General features: G+C 39.2%; 1 protein-coding gene across 2 annotated transcripts in view; it reads left to right on the top strand.

The window, feature by feature from the left end:
* The window catches only part of GRIP1 (glutamate receptor interacting protein 1), a 681,920-nt gene that overhangs the window by 570,403 nt on the left and 85,312 nt on the right, over positions 1-26,205 (top strand). For both annotated transcript variants that reach the window (XM_090273572.1, XM_090273573.1), the window contains exons 8-9: positions 19,287-19,434; positions 21,335-21,504. In XM_090273572.1, coding sequence (XP_090129698.1) covers positions 19,287-19,434; positions 21,335-21,504 — 318 coding nt within the window. The remainder of the gene's footprint in view (positions 1-19,286; positions 19,435-21,334; positions 21,505-26,205) is intronic.

Below are 26,205 nucleotides of genomic sequence, written 5' to 3'. Positions count from 1 at the left end.
AAAGCCTGAAAGGGTTATGCTGACCATGGAACTCTGGCACTTTCTGATAAATACAGGAATCCACATGACTTCTCCAATAGGTCATTTCACACAAGGCTTAGTGAATTCATTTGCAACTTAGGTGAACACAGTGAACAAATCCCATTTCCTAAACAAAACATGTTCTTGGAAAACACACAGGATTTAACGGGCTTCGTGGTCATCAGACCCTTAACATTTAATGTTGACGGTTACATTTCTAGACTATTACATAAGAACTTTGGAATTCACACATTCCTTCTCAGTGAACATATGTGAGACTGACCTCAAGTAAGACCTTTCCAGCAACCCACAGTTCTCTTCCCAGAGTTGTTTTCACAGAGCTCCTGTGGTTTTGTAGGCTGTAAACATTCCTAATCTTCTCATTCTTGTGGCATAAAGAGAAGAACCTGCCTTTTTAAAATTATTTTATTATATATTTTAATTAAAGTTTATATTTAATAGTATTCGTATTGTTTCAGGTGTACAGCATAGTGGTTAGACAGTCATATACTTTACAAAGTGATTCCTCCAATATTTCCAGTACCCACCTGGCACCACCATACATAGTTATTATAGTATCACTGACTGTGTTCCCTATGCTGTACTTTACATCCCTGTGACTGTTTTGTAACTACCAATTCGTACTTCTTAATCCCTTTACCTTTTCACCTAGTTCCCTTGTTTCTATTTTATTTGTTTGTTTTGTTTTGTTCAATAAATTCCACATGTAAGTGAAATCATATGGTATTTGTCTTCCTCTGACTTATTTCACTTAGCATAATATCCTGTAGGCCCATTCATGCTGTCTCATATGGTAAGATTTCATTCTTTTTTATTGCTAATATTATGTTGTATATATGTACAACCATTTTTTTATCCATCATATGTTGATGGACACTTGGGTTGCTTCCACATCTTGGCTATTGTAAACAACACTGCAGTGAGCATAAGGGTGCATATATTCTTTTGAATTAGTATTTTGAGTTTCTTCATTTAAATCTCCAGGAATGGAATTACTTGGTCATAAGGCAAGTTCCATTTTTAACTTTCTGAGCAAACTCCATACAGTTTTCTATAGTGGTTACACAAATCTGCATGAGGGTTGGCTCAAAACAAGAATCTTTCATTCCAAGACCTATAAATGGGACCTATAAATGAGACTTATAGGTTCAAGGCTAAATCAAAAATGTTGACATCAATTGTTGTTTTTATATACCTTGTGAAATAGGAAAGGAAGGCTGTTTTAAAAATCAAAAATTCAAGGTAAATGATTTGCTTAGATGACATAGTTTATAAATATCAAAGTCAAAACTCAGTCTTTTCACTAAAATAATATACTATTAGCATCTTACAGTAATAGTAGCTTTCATTTATTAAATATCTTTTGTGTTCAAGACCTTTTATAAAAATTCTCTTATTGTAATCTTACCTTAAGAGATAGAGAGCTAGGTATTCCCATTTGAAGAATTAGAGAAAATAAAATAACTTGCAAAGGTAAAGAAAAACAGAGCCAAAATTCAAACTGTGACATTTGATTCCAGAACCTTTGCTTGAAAGCAGTTTAACCATGAGAGCAATCTTAATGCAACACTTATATGATAATTCTTAAAACTAAATGTTTAAAGTTCTCTCCTTACCCTGATCCTGTCCTGTCTTCTCCATCTCAGGCTTTAGTGCCTCCATCCGAGCAGTTCTCCAATCCAAAGTCTGGGCCATCCTTTATTTTTCCTAACCCCACTTACACAAAGTCCCAACTCTTCTCTCTCCAGTCATCCTCCTTGTCTCTATTTTTGCTTTCCACACACTTGTCCTTGCTTCTTACAGATGCCACCCTTTTTCTCCCAGAGAACTGCAGTCACCTCCCAGCTCAGGTCTATTTGCTCTCTTATGTCCACTTCCATTCAAATCCATGCTCACACAGAAGCTGAGAGTCTTATATAGCATACATGGAACCATGTCTTCTCATTCAATGTCATCCACTCGATTTTGAATAAAATTAAGCTCTGTCATGCTTATGAGCTCCTGCGTGCTCAGTCTCTAGAGTGGCCTCCCCTACTTCAGCTTTTCGGTTTCCCTGTTGTTTACTTCTCTTTAAGCCCCAAGGCTCTTTTTTAAGTATCTCCCCCAACCAGGCTCCTGTCCTCAGGGACTTTGCATATTCCTTTACCTCTTCCTCAGTAGTGATTTTCCAACCCATGCACATGTACAAACACAAGTTTTTAACCCACCTATTCTGTGTATATCCTCTAATGTTCCAGCCTAAAAGTCATTTCTTCAAACTTCCCTGACAACTTAGCTAAATTAGGTCTTACTATTTTAACTGCCCAGGAAACACTTACTTTTCTTTCACAATAATTATCACCATTATAATGCTTATTAGTTGGTGAGATAATCTTCTCATCTTATTCATTAAACTGTAAGCATCCATAAGGAGAAGGACATTAATATGTTTTTTTCACTGCTGTATTCACAGTATACGAGATCTGTCTGGAAAAAGTCCAGCCATTGTTAATATAATGAGAACGGTTTGCGTTATATTGATGTAACCTGGCAGTCAAGGAGAGTGGACTGGAATGTGCATGTGTGAACAATGACGACTTCACTGTACTGGTCAGTGGGTAGATGCCATTGTGTGAGCATGTGTACTGTGTGGCCATCGCATTCAAAATGACTGAGCAAACAGAGCAATGAATCTGCATCAAATTTGCATTAAGCTTGAACATTCTACCATAGAAACTATTCGGATGATTCAGAAGGCCGCAGCTATGGGCAACTGGTGATCGGCAGCTTCATCACAACAACATGCCCACTCATGCATCATGTCTTATGCAGAGTTTTTTGGCAAAACATCAAATCATCCAGGTGACTCAGCCCCTTAGAGCCCAGATTTAGTGCCCTGTGACTATTGGCTTTTCCCAAAACTAAAATCACCTTTGAAAGAGGAGATTTCACTGTCTGTAAGATTCAAGAAAATATGATGGGGCAGCTGATAGTAATTGGAAGAACTGTGTGAGATCCTAAGTTGTCTATATCAAAGGGGACTGAGGTGTCATTGTCCTGTGTACAATGTTTCTTGTATCTTGTATCATCTTCAATAAATGTCCCTATTTTTCATAGTGCATGGCTGGATACTTTCTGGACAGACCTTGTATGCCTAATGTAGGGGAGGAATGGTGCACATCAAAATTTATTGAATGAGGACTTCCAGTCAAGATGGCAGTGTAGGCAAACATGGCTCACCTCTTCAGACAACCACATCAAAATTACAACTAAAATGTTGAATAACCATCCATCAGAACCATCAGTAATCAAGTGGAATGGAAGTCTGATAACTATGGAATTAAAGAAACCATATCCATCCAGACTGGTAGGAGGGTAGGAGATGCAAAATAGGCTGGCCCCTCACCCACGTGTGGTGAATAAAAATTCAGGAGGTATATCTCAAGAGCAAGGAATCCCAACCCCACACCAGGCCCCTGGCCCAGGGTCCCAGTGCCAGGAAGTTAAGTCCCCAAAACTTCTGACTGCAAAAAATCAGTGGTGATTGAGTCAGTGGAAGAAACTTCTGGAGTCCCAAGCAGTACCTCTTAAAGATCCTACACATGGACTCACCTACTCAGACTCAATTCCTCTGAGCTCCAGCTCCAGAGTAGCAGATTGAAGAGCCCCACTGATGTAAGGGGAGGGACTGAAGGGTCTGGCAATGGGGTGAGTGAAGGTCATTGTTCTTTTTCTGAGCCTCCCATGCACAGAGCTGGCAAACTGGTGCCATATCTGAGACTCCATCAACCTGGCTAACACTACTCACCTTGCCTTGGAGATCCCCAGAGACTCGGTCCCACCCAACTTATGGTGCTCTCAAGCTGTTTTCCATATGAATGGCTTATCTTGGCTCAAGTTTAACAGCTTCCTAAATACTCTCAAACAAGCAACAGCTGGCCTTAGTAAACTCCAGGTCTGGCGCTAGCAGCAGCCAGCTTAGATTCACATTTTGGCTTCTGGTATCTCCAAGCCCAGCATAAGTAACAACCAGCTCAGATAGCTTTATAGCTCAGGCAGGGTGGTCCCAGTCAAAACACAGGTAGGGACTGACCTTGATTTGCACCACCCAGGAAACCCCAAGGCTAGCTCACCCAGTTAACAGCTACAGACCACATCGGAGCACTGTCACCCTGCCTCTGAACAACTGATACTCCACAGAAGGCAGAGGTTGGTGGTAAGTTGTCACAGCCAATTTTTGTAGCTGACCTGCCTGGGTAAATCCATATCATTGACCTTGCAACAGTAATCAAGGCTCAACTACAAGAGAAGGGTGTACTCAGTCCACATGAGGCACACCTCGAGTACCTAACTTGGGTGACAGGGGAGGCTCTGCCACTGGATCCTACAGGATACCTACTACATTAAGCCACACCACCAAGACAGGAAGTCAAAGCCGCTCTATCAAATACATAGAAACAAACACAGGGAGCTTGCCGAAATCAGCAGACAAAGAAACATGGCTGAAATGAAAGAACAGATCAAAACTCCAGAAAAAGAACTAAACAAAATGGTGATAAACAACCTATCAGATGCAGAATTCAAAAGGACAGTTATAAGTATACTCAGAGAACTTAGTGAGGACTCAACAGCCTAAAAAGATCCAGTCAGAAATTAAGGTTGCACTAATTGAAATGGAGTAGAAGTTACAGGGAAACAACAGTAGAGTAGATGAAGCTGAGAATCAAATCAATAATTTGGAACATAAGGAAGCCAAAGAAACAACCAATCGGAACAAGAAGAAAAAGAATCCAAAAAAATGAGGATAGTATAAGCAGCTTCTGGAACAACTTCAAGCAGTCCAACATTCATATCATAGGGGTGCCAGAAGGAGAAGAGAAAGAGCAAAAAATTGGAAATCTATTTGAAAGAACAATGAAAGAACACTTCTCTGATTTGGTGAAGGAAATAGGCATACAAGTTCAGAAAGCACAGAAAGTCCCAAACATGGTGGATGCAAAGAGACTAACTCTAAGACATAGCATAATTAAAATGGCAAAGGTTAAATTAAAGAGAGAATCTTAAAAGCAGCAACAGAAGAAGTTAGTTACCTACAGGGAAATCCCCATAAGACTGTCAACTGATTTCTTAAAAGAAACTTTGCAGGTTAGAAGGAATTGGCAAGAAATACTCAAAATCATGAAAAACAGGGACCTACAGTCAAGATTGCTCTACTCAGCAAAGCAATCATTTAGAATCGAAGGTCAGATAAATTGCTTCCCATACAAGAAAAAAACTGAAGGAGTTCATCATCACCAAACTATTATTATATGAAATATTGAAGGGACTTATTTAAGAAAAAGAAGATCAAAACTATGAACAATAAAATGGCAAAAATACATGTCTATCAAATTAGAAGATCAAAGACAGAATCATGGATACAGAGAGTGTTTTGATGGTTGCCAAATGGGAGAGAATATTGGGGAATGGGTGAAGAGGTGAGGGGATTAAGAAGTACAAATAGGTAGTTATGGAATAGCCATGGGGATGTAAAGAACAGCATAGAAAATGGAGGATCCAAAGAAATTATACATATGACCCATGGACATGAGCAAAGGTGTGGGAATTGCATAAGGAAATGGGGGCTTCTGGGTGGAGAGGGGCAAAGGGGAAACAATTAGGACAACTATAATAGCACAATCAATAAAGTATAATTAAAGAATAAAAATATATTTGTTGGATGAATGAAATGCAGACAGCCTAAAAGCACTGTCTACTATGTTTTGCTAAATTGAGGGTGAATATATACTCTTCTGTAAAGAACTCTAAAATAGTAGTAAAAGATGTAATAAAGACTTAAGTAATCATTATACATTCATATTCCAATATTTTTATTCATTGATTCTTCCCTTCCCTCTCCTCTCTTCCCCTATCCTTTCCCTCACTCCTCTCCCCCTCCCACCCCCGCCTTTCACTCTTCTTCCCTCCCTTTCCTTTCAAAAAGCATTTTCTCCAGGTTATAAATAAATGCATTGTGGTTCCTGAATCCTAGAGAACTACATGGAAAGGTTGTCATGACTCATTGGTGCACACCTACAGTTGATCCCTTGGCCAAATGTTCATTAGCTATTTCCAGTGATTCAGGAACACCATAGCTCCAAACTCTAATAGTAAATGTTAGCCTAGAATTCAAGACTTTGAAAAAATATCCTAGACTCCCCAAAGAAAGTATACAAGCAACAAATTACTTCTCTCCAGTTCTTTCAAGGTTGGGGAGTACTGGGATCCTGTAGTAAAGGAGCTTGCATCACCCTGTGTCCAGCCCTCTTATGTTGGAAGAACCTTGTTTTAACAAAGCAGCAAGTATGAGTCTTCATGATATATGTCCATAATAATGTGGCTTTTGAAAAATACCCTGCTGTGATATCTTAGCTGGTTGAAAGCTTGGTGTTCTGTAGACCATTTGAGGATACCCAGCTTCCCTTTAGTTTCAGCAATAGCAGCTAATTGGGAATGTAAATCTATTGCATCATCCATCCTCATTGTACAAACACCTTCCACAGAGGCCTGCGCCTTGTAGGCACAGGCAAAAGGAAGATTCTGTTAGCCACTCCTAGATGTGGTTTCAGATAAGCAGATATTGATCAGGGATAACAACTGAAGGAACATTGCTATCTCCCTCAGGTGAGGGTGTGTTGGACATAGAGACTTCAGATGGCCATAAAATAGGAAGGGTAAGTTCATTTTGAGTTAAAGTTAAAACTTCTGCTAGTACGAGAAAGCGATCAAGTGAGATAAAAGAACAGGGCAAGCTTCAAAGGACATAAAGCATTTTCTCATGGCCCAATTCCCATCGGGACCCACTGCCTATAGCATCGAGGCATGTATGCACCCAGCTTTCCAGGTTTTCCAGTCAGGTCTTACAGGCTTCTTTTCCTTCGCCTGGCCTGCGCGGGGCTCCACGTCTTGATACTTTCGCAGGGGGACCCCAACAGGTTGCCTGCTTCTTAGGACTCCTTTGAAGTTTTGTTTCAGTGAGATGTCACACTGTGGGAAACACTTTGGGTGCTCTGGAACCTCTCCTCAGAGGTGATTTCCTTCACTTGAATATTTCTGTTGAGTTCTTTGAAAGGCAGTTTTGCACTGAGTGCTACATTCACTTTCCAGAATCTGCTTCACTTGAATGTTACTATCCAAACAGAATTATAGAAAAAGCTTGGCAGCCTTTCTAGCAGATTTCTTACCCTTGGGAGGGCATATTGGAGCCTGAGATAGGATTTAGCTTGGTCAGTCAAGCCGAAGATATCATTTGGTAGGAATATTAAATATTCTACCTGTGAAAAAATTTAATTTAATTTTCATAATTTGTGTGTTGATGTGTTTTGAGTATTTTGCTCAAGATATGGATTCACTAGTTATAGATAATAAAACTCAATCCACAGCAGTACAGATAATTTGAAATTGCAGGGAGAGTAATACTGAAATCATTTACAACACTTAAAGCTAAATAAGTGAAATGACACATGAAAATCTAACTAATGATACACTAGAACACTATCTGGCTTCCCCTCTTCTTGCCCTTCTTTCTCTCTGTGTTATAACTTTCTCATGAGGACAATATGACTACATCTTACATAGAGGCAAACACTAACTTAAAGTGCTGGGTTAGATAAATAATAATTTAATTTTTTTTTTTACTTGAGGCTCCTCTAGCTTTCTCTGGCCAAGTAAAGCAAGTAATTTTTCACATCAACTAGGAAATTACTTGAGCAGCATCACCATGCCCTGAGTTTAACCCAAGAAATTATAGAGAAGAAGAGAAATAACAATTTGTGTGGTTTACTTCTGCCAAGCACTGTGCAAGGTACTTTATGCATTTTATTAACTCTTAATTGTCATAGCAACCCTCTGACATATATATGATTATCCTTATTTTTCCTAGATGAAGTAACTGTCTTAAAGAGGTCACATAAATTGCCCAGTGTCACACACATCATATTGTATTAAACCTAGGATTAAATACTGATTGACCTCACAAATCTGATAATATACCTACAGAAGATTGAGAGAAATTATAGCAAATATATGAAACAATAAATGTTTTAAGTTTGGATGAAAATTTTGAAAGCAGAAAAGGTAATGAATATATCTTTGTATGTTCTAAACTTAGGATTTTGAAATTGAAATGGAAGACTCGGGAAGTTAATAGTCTCAAAAATAAAAGTCTTACAGGGAGTATTTAAAAATAAAAGTGAAATCTAATCATTTAAAATGTAATTGTTTTAGGCCTAAGTGCATTACTGAGCAAGGAAAAAAATATCCCAGAACATCAAATATTTAACATTAAGCACCCTAAGAGAGTTCTGAGTAAGAGGGAAGAAAGTGAAGCACTGAATTAATTATCTACTGGTGTTTAATCATTCCGGCACTTTTATTGATTCAAATTATTGTAAAGCTAAGAGAGTGAGGCGTAATTTTCCAAGAATCCTTCTACCTTTTTTTTTTTTTTTCACTCTTCCTATACCCAGAACATGTTCACAATTTCCTAAGCTCAGCACTTGCAGCCCAGATTTCTGTAATGAACCAGAAGTATTAGAATCTAGCTTCTCTCCAAAGAGAAGAGAGGACTAGATAGCCCAGGAAAAGAGCACAAGGCTACCCCTAGAGTAGGGTCTGTGTTCACTTCTTAATATAATGCTGATCTCATGGGTGATATTATAGCACCATCATCATAATGACAGTTCCATAAATGAAGGGTTTCAAATGGAATGGTCTGTTAATGTTTTGTCCTTTGGCAAAGGTCTCGCCTTCCTTACTTCTACAAATGTGCAAAATGGACTTGGATGCCATAGATTCTCAAGATCCCCACAGACCCAGCTGGCTCTTCTTTCTACTATGTGTACTAGTGTAGGGAAATTTTCTACTTTGGTCTCTTGAAGTATTTCAGGAGATGTCCATTTCTATTAGTGGTAGTTTATCTTTAGGGGCATAAAGTGCTATTTTTTCACTTTCAAATACCCTCCCTATCTAAAATCTGGTCAAGAAACAGATGCCTATAGAAGACCTGTGTAACCAAACAGGTGAAAATAGGATGTTCAACACATGCTTCTGAAGGCAGGTAAGCTCCCCAGCGATGGTGTAACACACCACAGTTGGTAACACACTGCAATAACTGAATCTCAGTGTTCATTTTTTCCTTGTGCCACTATCCAATGCTGGGATTCCTTCAGGACATTTATTTTTCTTCATCTAATATTTTATTTTTATTAATTTTTTGAATTTTTAATATATTTACTGATTTTATTTTTAAATGATTTTTATTGTATTTTTTCATTCCTATTTAGTTTTTTTTTATATGCCCCCACAATCACTAACTATTGTTCATGTCCATGAGTCCTTTTGCCTTTTCTTTCAATCCCTCTCCCTCTCCCCACAATAGCTGTCATCCTGCTCTTCATCTAGGAGTCTGTCTCTGTTTTGCTCGGTAGTTCAGTTTGTTCATTAGATTCCAGATATGAGTGAAATCATAGGACATTCTTTACCAAGCTCTGTTTGAACACCTCTAATGATAGACAGCTTCTGGCCAACCAAGAGCTTACAGCCTAAAGCAGGAGCCTCCAGCCTCACTGCACATTGGAATCACGTAGAGAACATTGAAAATGCCCAAGCCCACCCCAGAGGGTTGTTGTGTAACTCACAGTAAAAATGTAAAACATGTATTCACTTACCCTATTAAATAATAATTTCTAAATATTCTCCCATCATTCCCAACTGTCAAAACTTTTTTAGATTCTGATTCTGACATCCATCATCCAATTTATTTTCTATCCCTTCTAGCTACATGTCAAAATTTCCAATTATAAATTTCATTTATTTTATGATTGATATTTTGAGGATTCATTTAGGACCCACAAGATTCAAGACACTGTACTGTGTGCTTATTATTCCCATCCAATGGTCAGTGGTCATATTGCCCCAAAGTGGGGGGTTTGCAGGGGGTCTTAGTGCATTTGCTCTGGTCAGACTTCTTTTGCTTCTTTATTGACAAGGCATTGGCAGTTTTAATACCTAGTGGTCAAATCGTTTTTCCTGTTTTCATCTAGCCACATCTTTAGACCTCTACATTTGTCCGGTGGTTTTTTGTTTTTAATATTGTGTTTACCTCCTGTGAAAACCCAAGGTCAGGCAGAAACATAGATGCTTTAAACAGTTCTAAGTATACTTTTGGCAACTTACAAGTAAATTGGCTTTTAGGATGCCTACAGGCTCTTATTTGTTTGTTTGATTTCAGAGCTGGTTCCTAGAGAACGAGAATTTTTTTTTTTTTTAACTGTAAACATGAAGCTAAATCTAACACAGGATTCCAGAGAGTCTGCAGTCACTATTGAGTCATTAACTCTTCCTGACTGACTGTTCCTCCCAGTCTTGGAAGGTGAAAATCCTGAAGAGTAAGAATTCTTTTTCAGGCTGGCAGACACTTACTCCTACGTAAGTAGTTTCCCTTCCTCAGCAGAACCTGGTGGAGATTCATTCTGTTTTCTGTGTGAATCATTTATCCAGCTCAGAAAAACCTGACAGGGACTATTTTTAGAGCCAGGGGGAGGAATCCAACTTTCTGGAGAATGATAATATGGAATATGATGATTATGCATAGTCTTGTGTATATGCCAAACCTTTTGAATAGTCAGGGTAAAGGATTTTACACTTTGTGGCCAGTATTTCTACTTTCTAATTGATATTGATCACTTAAATGCTAGATTCATTTTGCTGTTTACACTTTTTAAAGCAAATAGGACATAAATTGTTTGAGTTTTCTGAAAGCTTGCTCCTGGTTGACAGAATTATGCCCGTTTTAAAAAGTGTTCACATTAGAACTGACGATGGAAACGGAAGCTTTCAGAGCCTGTGCCATAAGGGATATGGCACTGTCTACAAAGTATGTGTCAAGTCACTGTGTCTGAGCTCAGAAACTTCTTTAAGAAATTTTGTGAACTGAACTTTTTTCATTTTCTCTTCTAAAAGTTTAAAAACTCTTTATCATTTACATGGGGTAAAATAAGAGCCCTAGAAATTTAAGTTGGAAGACTTTTATTAGTATTCTACAAAACATGTTTAAATAACTACAAATACTAACCCAGTCTATCAAATTTAATACTGAAACCTACCATGGAAATCCTAACACAATTGTTTCATATGTCGTTATTCATTTAGCTGGGGCCTTCACTTGTTTAGTTACTGGGTTCTAGTTTTCTGTTTTTTGTTTTGTTTTGTTTTGTTTTTTTAACTAGATGCACAGTAAAACTTCACTGCAAAGGGCCAAGAAAAGCCAAGGCAGTCTTGAAGAACAACAAAACCAGAGAACTTACATACACTAACTAATTAAGACAGTGTGGTACTATCATAAAAACATCGGACAGATTGACCAATAGAACAGAACAGAGTGTCCAGAAACAAAACTATATATGTACAATCATCAGTTTATGATAGGTGATTATAAAATGGAATGATGAAAGAAGGGTCTTTTCAAAAAATAATAATGGGTCAGTTATATCCATGTTGACAAGATATATTTTAACCCTACCCCACACCAGACATAGAGATCAATTCAGATAAACTCTTGATATAAATGTGAATAATAATAAGGCCTGTTGAAAAAAACACAGGAGAATATCTTCGTGACTTTATGTAAGCCAAGATTTCCTAAACAGAACACATAAACTACTAACCATAAAAAAATAACAATAAAGAACTTCTGTTTATCAAAAATACCATTAAGAGTCTGAAATGGTAAAACACACAGGGCTTGAAAATATATTTGCAAACCACATATCCAATAAAGGATGCATATCAATTTCTTTTGAATTCCCACAAATCAATAAGCCATATAATCAAATAGAAAGTATCCAAATGACCAGTAAGCCACAAAAGATTTCAAATTGAAACCACAATGGGATACCACTGCATCCTCACCTGAATGCTACAATAGGAAAGACTGAAAGATGTGACATGTAGAGCAACTGAAACTCTCATTTCCTGCTGGTGAGAAGGTAAATTCATATAATTCTTTTGGGAAACTCTTTGACGGTATTTACTTAATCTGAACATATTCATACCCTACAGCCCAACAATGTCACGCCTGGTCATGACTCCCACCGAAATGCATACCTGTGTTCACCAAAGGATGCCCTAAAATGTCTATAGCAATAATACTTGTATTAGCCGGAAACCAAAAAATACCTAAATAGTAAAATGGATAAATTATAGCACATTCTCCCAATGGAATATTATATAGCAATGAAAATAGATAATATAAAACTACCCCCAACCATATGCACAATCTCACAAGCATAATATTGAGGAAAAGAAGCCAGATTCAGAAGAGTATAAACTGAGGCTACTTTTTAAGAAGCATTAGATGAAACAATACTAATCTATGCTGTTAGAAGTTAAAATAGTGATTACCCAGGGTACAGAGGAGTGATGTAACGAAGCATACAGTGAGGGGACTCTTTGATGCTGGTAATGTTTTAGTTCTGGTTTGGGGTGTGGTTACACAGATGTGTTCAGTTTATGATAATTTAGCTCCTGCAAACAAAATAATCAGTGATGTAAAATGGGGGGTGGGGGGGTGAGGATATTCCAAAGTTAATCAAATGACTAGGGTGAGCCTGCTACAGAGAATGAAAGTTAATCACCAATTATGCTTTAGCCAAACCCAAGATGACAGTGTTGTGTTTCACTTGCTTTGGACTCATCTTATAAAACAGTAACTGTTCAGGTTGTCTTAACTCCCCAGGAAAAACAGGATTTCAGATAAAGTTCTTTTGGATGTGGAAGGTATACTTTTTGTTATATGAAAATAGTTCCCAAGTAATATATTTCAATAAACAAAAATTAACTGGCAGTTTTTTTAAGTTAACAAAGAAATATATATTAAAGTTTAGCTCATCTGAAAAGAGTTGAAATTATTAGTAGCATTATATGAATAGACTATCACTAATAAAAATACTCTTAACTAATGGGTAAGTTGAAAAGCCTCCCTGAGGTACTTTTTATCTGAAGGAATATATGGCAGGCAAAGCTACTATGACCACACACAGTCTTTTTGCCACCCCCTCGGAGGTTCTAATCAAGCCTTGTATTCTGATTGAACTGGAGGGCTTAGATTAGGAAAACTGATTAACAAAATAAAAAATTCACTGTGTTTCCCATGCAAACAATCATCAGCATATCTTACATAATTATGTAGCCTATAAATCAACACAGCATCCAAGGGCTTCAGCAAATATCTTAATGACTAAGATATCTTTAACCATGAATAATTTATATCTGCATGATTCATTTTTCTCAACCATGTTTCACTTCAGCAGGATAAACTAATCTTCTGTCAGAGGATGGGTTCTTGATTATTTCTCCCCGATTTTTCCTCTGTTTATTTTTCTCATTTTGACACACTCCGTTTTTTTTCTCTTGCACATCCTTAAATAAGAGCACCCCATTCATCCACCCTGTCTGCTTGCTTTTTCTTTTCTTATGCCTCTTATTAGACATCTTGGAATAAAGCCAGAGTTCTTAGACACCCCCCCCCCCCCCACTACTCTTCATAAGGCCCTCTGAGAATGAAATTGGGTGGCAGCTAGGGAAATAGGCTTAATACCACAAGACAGTATGAGCTTCTTGATGTTGTGGGGAAACATTTATTATGGAAAGCAATTGCCAGAAAAGGCTAATGATCATTAAGTGTTAACATTTGTAGATCCCCTTCTGTGATGCAGAAAGTTACTGCCAGTGGGTAATGCTGGAAAGCAGTACTTGCTAAAATAGTTTTGTTATTTTCCTAGAACCCATTTAAATAAAGGTAGCTGAGAAACCTTCAGATCAAATCCCATTTCATCTAATACACTCATCCCAACCATCCCAGGTCACCATGCCCAGCCTACTCAGATCTCCATAGGTCTTACCGTCACTACCATTCCCTTGTCATACTCTAGATATTTGGTAATAATAATTGCTGTTCTGTAGGCAGTCCTTATGGACAGGGAGCATCAGCCACCTTCTGTGGATCTTCTGCCATGCTTGAGTAATTTTCCTGGAAACCTGGCAATCACATCCTATTAGATAACGTGCGCTTTTTCTTACAAGTATGATGATGCTGGTAGATTAAAGATTTCTTTGGGGCAGGGGAGGGAGGGGACTTGAAAACATTTGATGTCCTGCAGTTTAAAAATAATAACTAGAAATTTCATGGGATTCAACAGAATACATTTCCGTCATGAGAGTTAGCACTCAATAAAGGCATATTTTAAATTCATGTTGTTGCATGAATGATGACTTAGCCTGCAGACTTAGAAAGCCCTGTTCTGTGGGAATCTGAAGTGAGTGATCTATTCTTGCAAGAATATAGTTAGGCTTCTCCAGCCTCCTGATATTACATTAATCCCGCCACTGATTTATCTGATGTCCAAAGGTTTTGGATGTGGTCTCAGTCATGTATATAAAATACCAGCATACCAGGGTCTCATCACAGCTTCTGATAGCCAGCTTCTATTGGAAACCTAAGTGAGGAAAAATGTTGATATCTAGGAAAGATCCCCAGATAGACATCCAGTCTGTCTACCCTACGATCTGTCTTTAGATCAAGTTGACCATCACATTAGCTTGTCCCATTATAGAGACAACATCACTGATCTGCTTTTTAATCTTATGCTCAAGCTTGACGAAGGAATACCCATTGGAAACAACCTCTGCGTCCTATTATAAAAATGTGTTAAGGACATTATCCATTCATCAGTTAGCAGCATTTACTACATATAAAATCCAGGGAAGAGATATCTTTTAGCACTTTCTGCTTGAAGAATCTTTATTTCCATTCTAAGGACAGACTTGCTCCTTTCCAGCCATGATAACTGCATATTTAACTATGTTTCCTTCATTGTCCTAGTTCCCAGAAGTTCAGAGTCAATTTTTTTTAATTGAAGCAAAGTTCTCATAACATATAATTAACCACTTGAAAGTGTACAATTCAGTAGTATTTCATACATTCACAATGCTGTGCAACATAACATCACCTCTGTCTAGTTCCAAAACTGAAGCAATCTCTGTCCCCAACCCCTGGCAATGTGTAATCTACTTTCTCTGTGGATTTACCTGTCATTCAGAATCATTTTTGTAACTCTATTAACCCTGCAGGCAAGGCATTTGTAGTCACTTTTTCTTCTTCCTTATTAGTTCCTTATATTACATATTTTGTTTAAAGTAAGTAGCCTCCAGACATTTGTGCAAAGAAGTTGAGTGGAGATAAATACAAATAAAGATATCCTTCTTTATACCTCCAGAGCCACTCACTACCCTTCTCCATGCTGCTCTGTGCCGTGACCTATTGGCCTGCATGATGGGCTCCCATGCCTTCTGGCTGCTTCTGGGTTTAGCTAACAGGGAATCATGGCAGGAGATCACAGGAGGGAGAATAAAGACATAGGACGCTGTTCTCTAGCTTTCTCCCTATGGATGCTCTGGGTATGGCTGCATCCTTGACTGAAGGTCCCAGCTCCTGTCAGGTAGCCCTGTCCATGCAGTCCTGGTTCCGAATCCTCGCTCTACTAACAGCTCTATACTTTGCCTCTGCAGACCCAGTGGGGTATGGTGTCCTGTTGCTTCTGGCCCTAGCCTAGAGTATTGCATTATCCTTTGTTGTTTCCCTATAACCTTTCTAAATAGACCCTTTGTTATGCTCTCCTCAAATTATCCTAATTTGAGTGTACCATCCGTTTCTCGCTAGAACTTAAATAAGCATCTTCTGCTCCATGGTTCTGTTCAGCTGTCAGTCATCATGGTTTGCTTAGACTCCTCTCTAGTTAAATCAGTCTGGCTGATTCTCCTAGGGCCAGACAGCATCTTCTCCCAGGCACCCAGAGCATTCACATCTCTTCATGGTTTTAAGGTACAGGATCTTTGTTTATTTTTGGTGAGATTAAGCAATCTCTGGAGATATGATTTCAAGAATCTATTCTTCCTCTACGTTGTGGCTCCATGGCCTAGTCTGTGTAGTTGAAGATGGCTCACAGTTCTGGGCACACATTGCAACGGGAAGAAGTGGGAAATGGGGCAGAGGAGCGCACAGCCAATTTTTAAGAGCACACCCAGAATGGTTCACTTCTCACTTCCATTCACTTCCCATTGACTGGAACTTAGTCACATGGCTGCACCTCACTGCAAAGGAGCCTGGGAAATGCTGTTCTTATTTGGGCAGCCATTTGTTTAGCTAAAACTTAGGAACCTTGGGGATTGACTGTGGGAGTGGGGGAGGCAGGGCAGGGGAGAGCAACGGGGAAAAATTGGGACCACTGTAATAGGACAATAATAAAAAAAGATATTTAAAAAATAAACAAAACTTAGGAAACTTCATACTGAAAAAAGAAGGGAAGATAGAATACCAAGGAGCAACTATCAGTTTCTATCATTTGTAAGAGATTACGTTAATAAGTAACAGAGAAATTTTTTTACTTTCATCTGTTAAGCCAAATAGGTTTATCTTTAGACATGAAAAAACAGATGGGAGAACATATGTGATTCTCACCTCACAAACTTATCTATTAAATTTCAGCAGGTCTGTGGGAAGCCATTTGGGAAATTAGCCCTTCTAAAGTTCTATGAAGATAATGAAGAAACACCCTGGTAGGCCAGGGCTCCTGTGAGGTTTGACCTGAGCAGGAAGAGAGGCTGCTGGGGAGCAGCTCAAGGAAGAGCAGGCCAACAAGCTGCTGGGGTGGAACTAGAGACACCAGGCCATGTGCGCTCGGGTTAGCAGCCGTACTTCGTTAGAGTGGAGAGGTGGGCAGAATCGACCGCCCATTCGCATGATGGAAGGACAACGAAAACACGGGCTAAAGGGATCGACCAGGATTCTTTCCAGGGGTTCCCAACTGAGGCAGATGAGGAGCCAGTCGCACTTGCATATAGCCACAGGGCCACTCCCTGTAAACTCCTAGGTGTGGGAATTAACACAGCGCGGTGAGCAAGACCAGAGTATCAGCCACTGTCGAGCTGGTTGGGAACAAACTCTGGGAGCTAGTAATGATATAATGGGTAAATTACAGCCATGAAACCGCGGAACCAAAACGTCCTCTTAGTAGACCAAGACCTTTGGCTCCTCCCCGCTATTAGTAATGAGACTTTGCCCTAGTTTTACAGGAAAAGATGTAGGCCCTAATGTCTCTCAACCAGTTTTAGGACTAAATTACTTCTTTTGGGGGGGAATAAATTATTTCAATATTACCAATCATTTAAGAAGCACAGCACATACAAGAATCCTTAGCATTGAATATGAATGTTGCTGGGATGAATATTTTGTCTTTACCTCATTTAAGAAATACGCTATTTCATCTCAAACTGAAAATGGCCCTCCGTGTGGAACTTGCAGCTTCGTGAGTCAGTGCATACTGCCTGAGATTCAGCAACAGGAGTACAGATTTCCTAGTTCACTGTATGTCAGTAGCGCATTGGTGATAAAAATGTACTTGCAGAAAAACAAAGTTCTGTTAATGAAGTCTCAAACACCAGAGCAGTAGAAAATCAGAAAAATATTACAGAATAATGTACAGCCTTGAAAATTAGATGATTCCAGGCTTGAGGTCATATAATAAATCAATAATAATAATATTCTATATAGCACTTTGAAAATTACAAAATGTTTAACTATGCATTGCTTTCATTGTAATAAACACTGAGAAAAAGATATCATTTTATAGGCAAGCAAGTGGACTTAGAAGGTTTTGGTAACTTGTCTAAAGTATCATGGCCAATATATTGTGAAAAGAAGAATTAAATGCACATGTATTAATTCTATGTCCAGGGCTCTTTCCTGAATGACCTCTGCCTCTTCTGAGCTTTCAATGATTTCATGACTTTTCTCATTTGTTCATGCTTTCATGCAACAACTATTTCTTGCACACCTCCTGTGTACCCATCATTATCCCAGGCACTGAGGATGCTGTGATCAACAAGACAGTGTCTGCTTTCACAGCAAGCCTAGTCTGGCAAAGGACAGAGGCATGTAATCCACACTGGCTACTATGAAACAGTGAGGTGTGTGCTACAAAGCAGGAATATAGCAGGCTGTGGGCACACTAAAGAAAGGTATCTCACCAAACCATGAATCAGGAGGGGCTTCCCAGAGGAATTAGTGTTTGCACTGAGTCCCCAGGAGTGAGTAGGAACTGAAGGAGTGAAGAGTGTTCCAAAGCACAAATAAAGCATGTGGACAGTCACTCCTGAGGGAGAGGTGACTCTACATCAGGTCTAGAATAAAGGAAGACCCATGGATGTACAAATTCAACTTAGTATACCCATTCCTACTAAGTGGCTAATTCCAGGCATCATCCATTCCTCCACCCACCCATCCATTCTTCCATCCATTCCACCTCCCTCCCTTGCTCCCTTCCTACCTTCCTTCCTTTCTTTCAATCATCCATTCATTCACAGTACATGCTAAGATGTTTATTGAATGAATTAATTGTCGGCAGCCGTCCGTGTAGCTTCTTAAGAGTCTATCTGCACCGCCGAGAATGGCTGTGCAGTCCGACTCGGGAGTGACACGGTATCTGTCTCCTCCCGTGTTGAATCGACATCTTGCGATGACGCTGGAGTGTCCTCTCCAGTGAAGCTGAAGCTACAGAGCCTGGGCAGGGTGATATGGAGGGTCTGCTGTTGCCCATGCAGCAGACCCCCCCTCTCTTCGCAGCTGAAGGGTCCAAGGGAAAGACGGAGTCAATACAGCTTGGCTTCAGGTGCGCCGCAGGAGTTGCCGGTGTTGACTACAACGTCAAACCGCCTTAGGGACTCTGGCTCCGGATTTTCTGTCGGGGTTTACTCCCTTAGCCTTTCCCCTGAAGAGGTATGCCGCAAGGCAGCGGAGGTTTTATGGAGTCAGAAATTAATTAATTAATGTAAAAATATTTACTGAGAGACTTAGTATGTGCTGGGCATTGTATGTACCAAGTGATGTAGAGAACATAAAGATACACAGACCTTAACCCAAATGACTGGAAGCTTAAAACTTAATTGAAAAGATAAGGTTGTGCACATGACCCTGAATACAAGCGTGATAGAACAGATATCCTAAGAGATGCCCTAAGAAGTTACCACTGGCTGTGAGGATGTTATTTGGAGGAAAAATCTAAGTTTCAGTGATAAAATCAGGAGACCAATATCAGACTAAACATCCTCCATTTTTTTGTGTGTGTCTGTTTATTTATTTGTTTTGTTCTCTAAAATTTGTTCTTTCACAGATTCTGTGACAACAGCATCCGGGCCATTACTAGTTGAAGTTGCCAAAACTCCTGGTGCCAGCCTTGGGGTTGCCCTTACTACCTCAATGTGCTGTAACAAACAGGTCATTGTCATAGACAAAATTAAATCTGCAAGTATTGCAGACAGGTGAGTGTCGTAGGAAGTATCAGCTTTTCAAAACTGCATGCGGGTTTAAAGCACACACACATAAACAGAGGTGGGCAAGAAAGTTTACAGTTATGGTAAACATTTTGTGTGTGTGTGTGTGTGTGTATATATATATATACACACACACACACATTTATATATATATATAAATACACATGTAATACATATACATCCACATATACACACATACACATACAATAAAATACAGCTCTCTTACTAAATTATACGAGTTTCAATTAGAAAACTTGTAGGGCTTAAAAATGTGCTTACCTTATCAGCCACCCCATGACATAATTAATGTCACTTCATTGAAATATTTGGTATGGCCTATAAAAATGGAAAAGATAAAAGTTAAGCAGCTGAGCAAGCTTTCCTACTGTGTCCTAGAGGGTAGCTAAAGCAGAGCTTAATTATGCTCCACACAGAAAAGCCATGGCTTTTCCTGAATTGTTACCAATTAAATCCTGCCACCATAAAATCTTGTTCCTCTTTTCTTAAATAAATAAAAATAAAGGACCAACTGTTACAGTATGTCAATCTTAAGGGTTCACAATCTTCAAGGATCCCTGAAAACATCATTCATTCCTATGAGAGTAAAAATAGGAAGTCCTTTTTCCTGAATTTGTTTTCCTAATTAATATTTTAGACTTACAAGCTAGACGAGGGATAAAAAAGATGACTTTACCACCTAATAAATTATTTTACAGCTCCTGGTAAGAAAATCCCTACCTGCCATAGCTGAAGCACTCCAAGTACATCCCCGTGGAATTCTATTTTTAGAGGGAAGGGATGACTTGAAATGCTTTTGTCTTGAGGAGCAGATTTTTCTCAGTGCGGAAATTTTCAGTTACCCTCAAATGCGCAGTCTACCCTGCACGTCTTCAGCCCCCTTCTCCATACACCCTCGCCATGCCGGGCAGAGTTCTGACGGTGAGGCAGTGGCCTGCAGCAACCCCTGTCACGGTCAGTCTGCAGCTCCCCTGCGCTCTTACCCCCCATTCAGTCCTTTAACCCTGACAGCCATTGACCCAGGGGTATCCTCCAGTTCAGGGGTGCAGGATGTGTTCATTTTCTCCCTCCGTTTGCTCCCACTCCACAGTGGGTAACCACTGCAAGGAGCTGTCCACTTGACTGGCACTCGGGGTGCTAACTGCTTTGTTTGCTTTTCTCAGCTCATCCAGTGGCCAGTCTCTTGAGTTCAGCAAGAGGTGGCGGGAGCCAGCCCCTCTCTATCCCCAGCTGTCCCCTTCTCTCACCACGTAGGCTTGTTTTGATTACTTCCTGCATAATTTTTAGAGTCTTTGAGAGCTTTGGTACTAATAAGAGTGTAACTCCAGAATAACAAAATAAAGTGCAATAATAAAGAACTGGTCCTCTGGGAGCTCGTGTGAAAGGATTCTGAGAAAGCCTTACCTGGATTCCCCCCAAGTTATTTCCCCTTCACACATAAAATAGATGTAAACAACCCTATCCCAACACTGTGAGTCACGTCTCAACATTCTGAATATTTACCAACTCATATTTATAAACATGAAAATCTAGGGAGAAAAATTACAGGGAAAAAACTCAAGGGAAATATTTTTTCTGTCCTTCCCTCTCTTCCTGCCTCAACTTTTGGCACCATTACCCCAAAATAATTGTTTTTGAAGAACAACAGAAAAACATTTCCATGAGGGTTTTTTGTTTTTGTTTTTGTTTTTTAATTTTCTATGGGGTTCTACAGTCCCATTCATAGGTACTTAACATTTCACAGGTGGTGTATCCTGTAACACCCCAACTTTCCTTTTTGTGCTTGAATGGAAACTATGTGAAATTTTAACTACGAAGGACATGAAAGTTGTGTTTCAAAGAAGAGCACTGAGCACTTTCCTTTCCGCAGATGCGGGGCGCTGCACGTGGGGGACCACATCCTGTCCATCGATGGCACCAGCATGGAGTACTGCACGCTCGCCGAAGCCACCCAGTTCCTGGCGAACACCACCGACCAGGTCAAGCTGGAGATCCTTCCCCATCACCAGACCCGCCTGGCTCTGAAGGGAGCTGACCACGGTGAGTGGATCTGTCCGGTTAAATCTCTACCTTCTCTGTGCAAGTATTGCTTGCTTCTTCCAGCGGAGTTAGGAAGAGACTGAGTGTAATTCTGCCTTTCTCCTTTCCTTTCAAAACAACAGATTATTTTTGTTTACTGGTCTTTATCCTCCAAATCCTTTTTGCCAAGCTACTTGTCATTTACTTGAAAACCCCCAACTGGGGAAAGAAACATTGTTTGAGAATGTTTTGAAGAATTTTCAGGCTAGTAATTTATTTGATATTAAACAAAAAGCCTTTGGTGCAAATTGAATGTGAAGAGAAGGGAAGTAATTTGGCATCCTGTTATATTGAATTTCCACTCTGTTTGAAGGATAATGAAGGCAAATGGTAAAACTCTCATTTTTAAAATAGTTATAAAGTGGGTATTAATGACAGACCCTTCAGATATTTGGGGAGGAGGGGATGATAGTTTTATGAATAGTTGACTTGATCTATATTTTGTCTGTTTGCCAGAATAGTGTATTTCTTAGAAAGAAGAACAACCTCTCTGACCAAACATCTTTCCTGAGAGAATCATAATATTCGACTACATTTATTCAATAGCAGTGTCAGCTGAGGGAATTTACATTGTTACCATCCTGAGGATCACAGATATGTTTGCTTAGTATTTATGGGGGAGAGGGCGGGGGGGGTGGCAAAGTAGGTTTACAGCTGTCTGTATGGAAACTAACACAATAATTAACAATAATACAAGAATAAACTCTGTGTTTCACGTGCTCACAACTATAAACCCCTGTTGCTCCATTCAACTAGGCATCTTTTAACAAAACCTGGTGCAGGGAAAAGTACTTGGAACCCAAAATCAAATGAAGAAAGACTCACCAGTGGGGTCTTGCTTCCAACTCCTCCTCCATCCTTTTCCTTAAGCCCAGTTTCCTTCTTTTTATTCTGAAATCAATTCCTTGAAGCCTCACTAATGTCTTCAAGGTGCTGTAAAGGTAAAAACCGCATTTCTGTATGTTCAGAGAAAGAGAACAATTTTCTCTGGAATTGTAATTTTGCCTATGAGAAGGTCATTTGTATTATGTGTCTCCCACCTTCTAAAATACATTGCATTTTCCACAGTTTTGGGGGGGAAAAAAAGAGGGACCAGATAATCTTCATACTGAATGAGTCAGCTGGATGCAACTGTTTTTAATTAAATGGAGCTTAGACAGCCCTGGAGCTAATGAAAATCTCTAGTACAGCATTACCTTTATCAGATTTTAATTTTACACATTGGAGTAGAGAAATGATGCAGCATATGCAGGTTATGAAAAGAAATTCTGCCTCATCTGAATAGCAATTGTAAGGAGCACAGGGGGTGCAGTCCGCGGGAACGCGCGCCATTCCTGTCGGGAGGCCTGCACCCTGGCTGAGAGGTTTCTAGGACTGTAAGTTTCTTCTAAATTAACCTTAAGCTGTCACTGGATTTGGAGCACAGTAGGCAAAAGAACACACACTATGTAGTGCGTTTTCAGCATGAGAGTTTGCTTGGTAAATTCAGGTGTCAGTGAATCAGAAATGTTTAACAGACTCTTTAAAAATGTCATTGTCTTTAGCAACCTCTTTTTTCTCCTTTTTATTTGTCCTGTATACAAATCATAAATAGTTCAAATAGCTTCCAACTTGTGAAGTAATAAATATTTTTACCTGCCAAGACAATATGATAAAATTAATTTATACACTAAAATGTATGGACACCAAGAACAATTTTTTTCTTCACTGTGGAAAACGTGGTATCATTCACAATTACTCAAGGAATTGGCAGTTTAAGTAATTCTAATTTCTGACAATATTATCCACTTTTGCTGAAAATTGTTCACCATATTCCTTATCTAGTATATAAGAAGCTCCCTATATTGTACATTAAAAATCAGACTTGCATTTCCAAAAGGAAATAAATATTGTCTCTTAAACAGAATTAAATTACAGTTGTGAAGAGAAAAAATACAAAAAATAAAAATGTGGTGTTTATAATTTTCAAACTTCTGTTTTTATATATAGTGGGCTTTTTCCACAAGAAAGTTGTATTTATTTTTTCAAGATCTCTGATGCCTGAATAGCGTGGCTTTTATCCCGTAGACAGGTGAGAATACAACATGTTCTGAATTTTGCTTAGCAACAAAGCGTCCACCACAGTGTTTTCATGAAATACAGAAACAAGCATAGCAACTATGAGTCAGGGATTAACTGTGCCTTTTGCTGGTAATTAAGCCAACAGGAATGAGTTTTCAGTGGTTAGAAATTGTTCCCACTGCAGGTCTTTGGGAGACATAATCATAATTGAAGGAAAGTGAGACTTTGGGCTGGGGCGAATGTGAGCAGAGTCACAACATTTGATATATTCTGTACCAAGGGGATGTCGCTGGTGAACTTCAAGAGCCACCGCCGGAGGCTGTTGCCTGCACCCTCAGACATCCTGACAGGGCAAGAGGACACCAGTAGGGAGGAAAATAAACGACTCCATGAAAGTTACCTTGTAGGACTTCAGCAATGATGTCACCATAGAATGAGGGGGAAGGCATTGTATTTTAACTATTTATTTATCTGTAACAAAGAATTTAGGGACACCCATAGGAAGGAGCAGTATAGTGTGGTCCCTGAGGGAAGGAACTCTAGAGTCAGACTTCTAGAGCTTTAATTATGTCCCTACCATTTGAGACCTACAGCAAGTTATCCAACTTTTCTGTACCTCAGTTTCTTCTTTGTAGAATGGGTGTTATAATAATGTCTTCTTCATACTTATATTGAGAACACTATCTGAGATAATCTGTGAGAAAGCACTTAGCCTGGTATCTGGTATACAAGGAGGGACCCAAAACCCTGAATTTATTTATAAAAAATTGTGCATTTATTCTTGCATGTTTAAATGTGAGTCACCTTCAGAGTACTCTCCATTTGATGCAATACTCCTACCAAGACTTTTTTCCACTGCTCAAACAGTTTTTGAACTCATCGATTTCGATGCCTTTTAGTCTTTCTGCCAGTTTCTTGTTTTTTTTTTTTTTTGTTTGTTTATTCCACCTCTTCCATATTGGCAAAACATTTCCCATTGAGGACTTTTTTCATCTGGGGAGAACAAAATGTAGTTGCTAAGGGTGAAGCTGGGTGAATAGAAAGGGTGGGGCATAGGGGTCACACCATTTTTAGTCAAAAACTGCCAACACTCAATGTGGTGTGGGCAGGTACCCTTGTAAATCACGCATAATGAAATGGGCAAATGCATTGAAAGAGTATTCCAAAAAAATTCACTAAGGCTGAACACAGCCTCTCACAACAACGCCAGCTGGTACACTGATACAGATGCGTTCCTAGAACATTCCCCTAGCAGGGGAAACCAGTACTATAAGGGGGCCCGCCCTCCAGAAGATAATTCCAAGGATATTTTGCGTCCCGCCTCATATAGCAAGAACTCAGTACAAGTTTTCTGTTATTATTGGGACAATTAAAAGGGAGAATTTTTTGGCAAAATGAAACAGTGTGCCAAATATGTAGCATTTTATTTTTAAACTCCTAAAATACTTGCCTAATATATGACTATCAAGTACACCACCATAAAACAAAATAAATTTGCTGTGCACATTCAAAATGGGCAGTAGCTGTCTTCTCTGGCCTACATTATTTGTTGAATACTTTTTGTATTCGTTTGCATGCAATTCTGTATATCATTTTTTATCATTTTTGTCTCAGTTCATATGCATGAAGTATTAGTCCCCAATAATATTTCAGAGTTAAGGTAAAGATGATGACCTACATTTAACCTGCCTGCAATAATTAGCACAATGCTAGGCACACAATAGGTAGTCAATATTACCTTCCTTATCGATTTATTAATTGGGCTTGACTGGACCCATAAATGCCCAGTTATTTTCAAGGCACTTCATAAAAAACTGGATTAAAAATTAAGTTTAGAATTCTGAGGTCTACTCACTGTACTTCGTTTGAAACACAGACAATACTTCGTAAAGCAGAAAATAGTGACTGCGCCTGTAGATTAGCCTGACCCAGCAATGGTTGCACATTGCTATAAAAAATCTTTCTGTACGCCACAAAGTAGAGTAAGGAGGGTGAAAGTAGAGTAAGGAGGGGTTTCCCTTGCAACACTCTTTATCACAGGGAAAATGTTACTTCAGTGTAGACATGGACATTCTTGCCGATATTCCTAGTCCTCATGCATTCAGTTACTCATTCATTCATTCATTCATCAGTCGTTATGTACTAGGCACTGTTAAAGTTGTTATGATACATATAGAGAGCAAGACAGCAAAGTAGATTCTTATTCTCAAGGACTTCTAGTTTAAAGAGACAAACACTGATAATATATTAAACAAATGAAGCTATTTCAGACATTAATAAGTGCTATGAAGAATAAAAAACTGTAATGGAATAGTGCAGGAAAGGGCAGCTGCTTCAGCCACGGAGGCCAGCCACATCTTCTCTGTGGAGATGGCACCTGAGCTGAGACCTGCATGATGAGAAGGAGCCAGCCATGCAAACAACTGGGACTAGAATATTAGAGGCAGAAAGAATAGCAAGTACAAATGCCCTGAGGCAGCAAGGAGCCTGGCTTGTGTTAAAAACAAACATAAGACCAGTGTGGCTGAAACAGTCGATGATGGGGAAAGTGATAGGGTAGGAAGCTAGAGAAGTAAGTAGGGGCCACATCTGAATCTCTTG

The sequence above is a fragment of the Furipterus horrens genome, unplaced genomic scaffold (assembly GCF_987537825.1).
Source record: "Furipterus horrens unplaced genomic scaffold, mFurHor1.1.pri manual_scaffold_4, whole genome shotgun sequence".
NCBI lineage: Eukaryota > Metazoa > Chordata > Mammalia > Chiroptera > Furipteridae > Furipterus > Furipterus horrens.
Note: the sequence above shows the minus strand (reverse complement) of the source record. Positions and strands in the feature narration are given on the sequence as shown.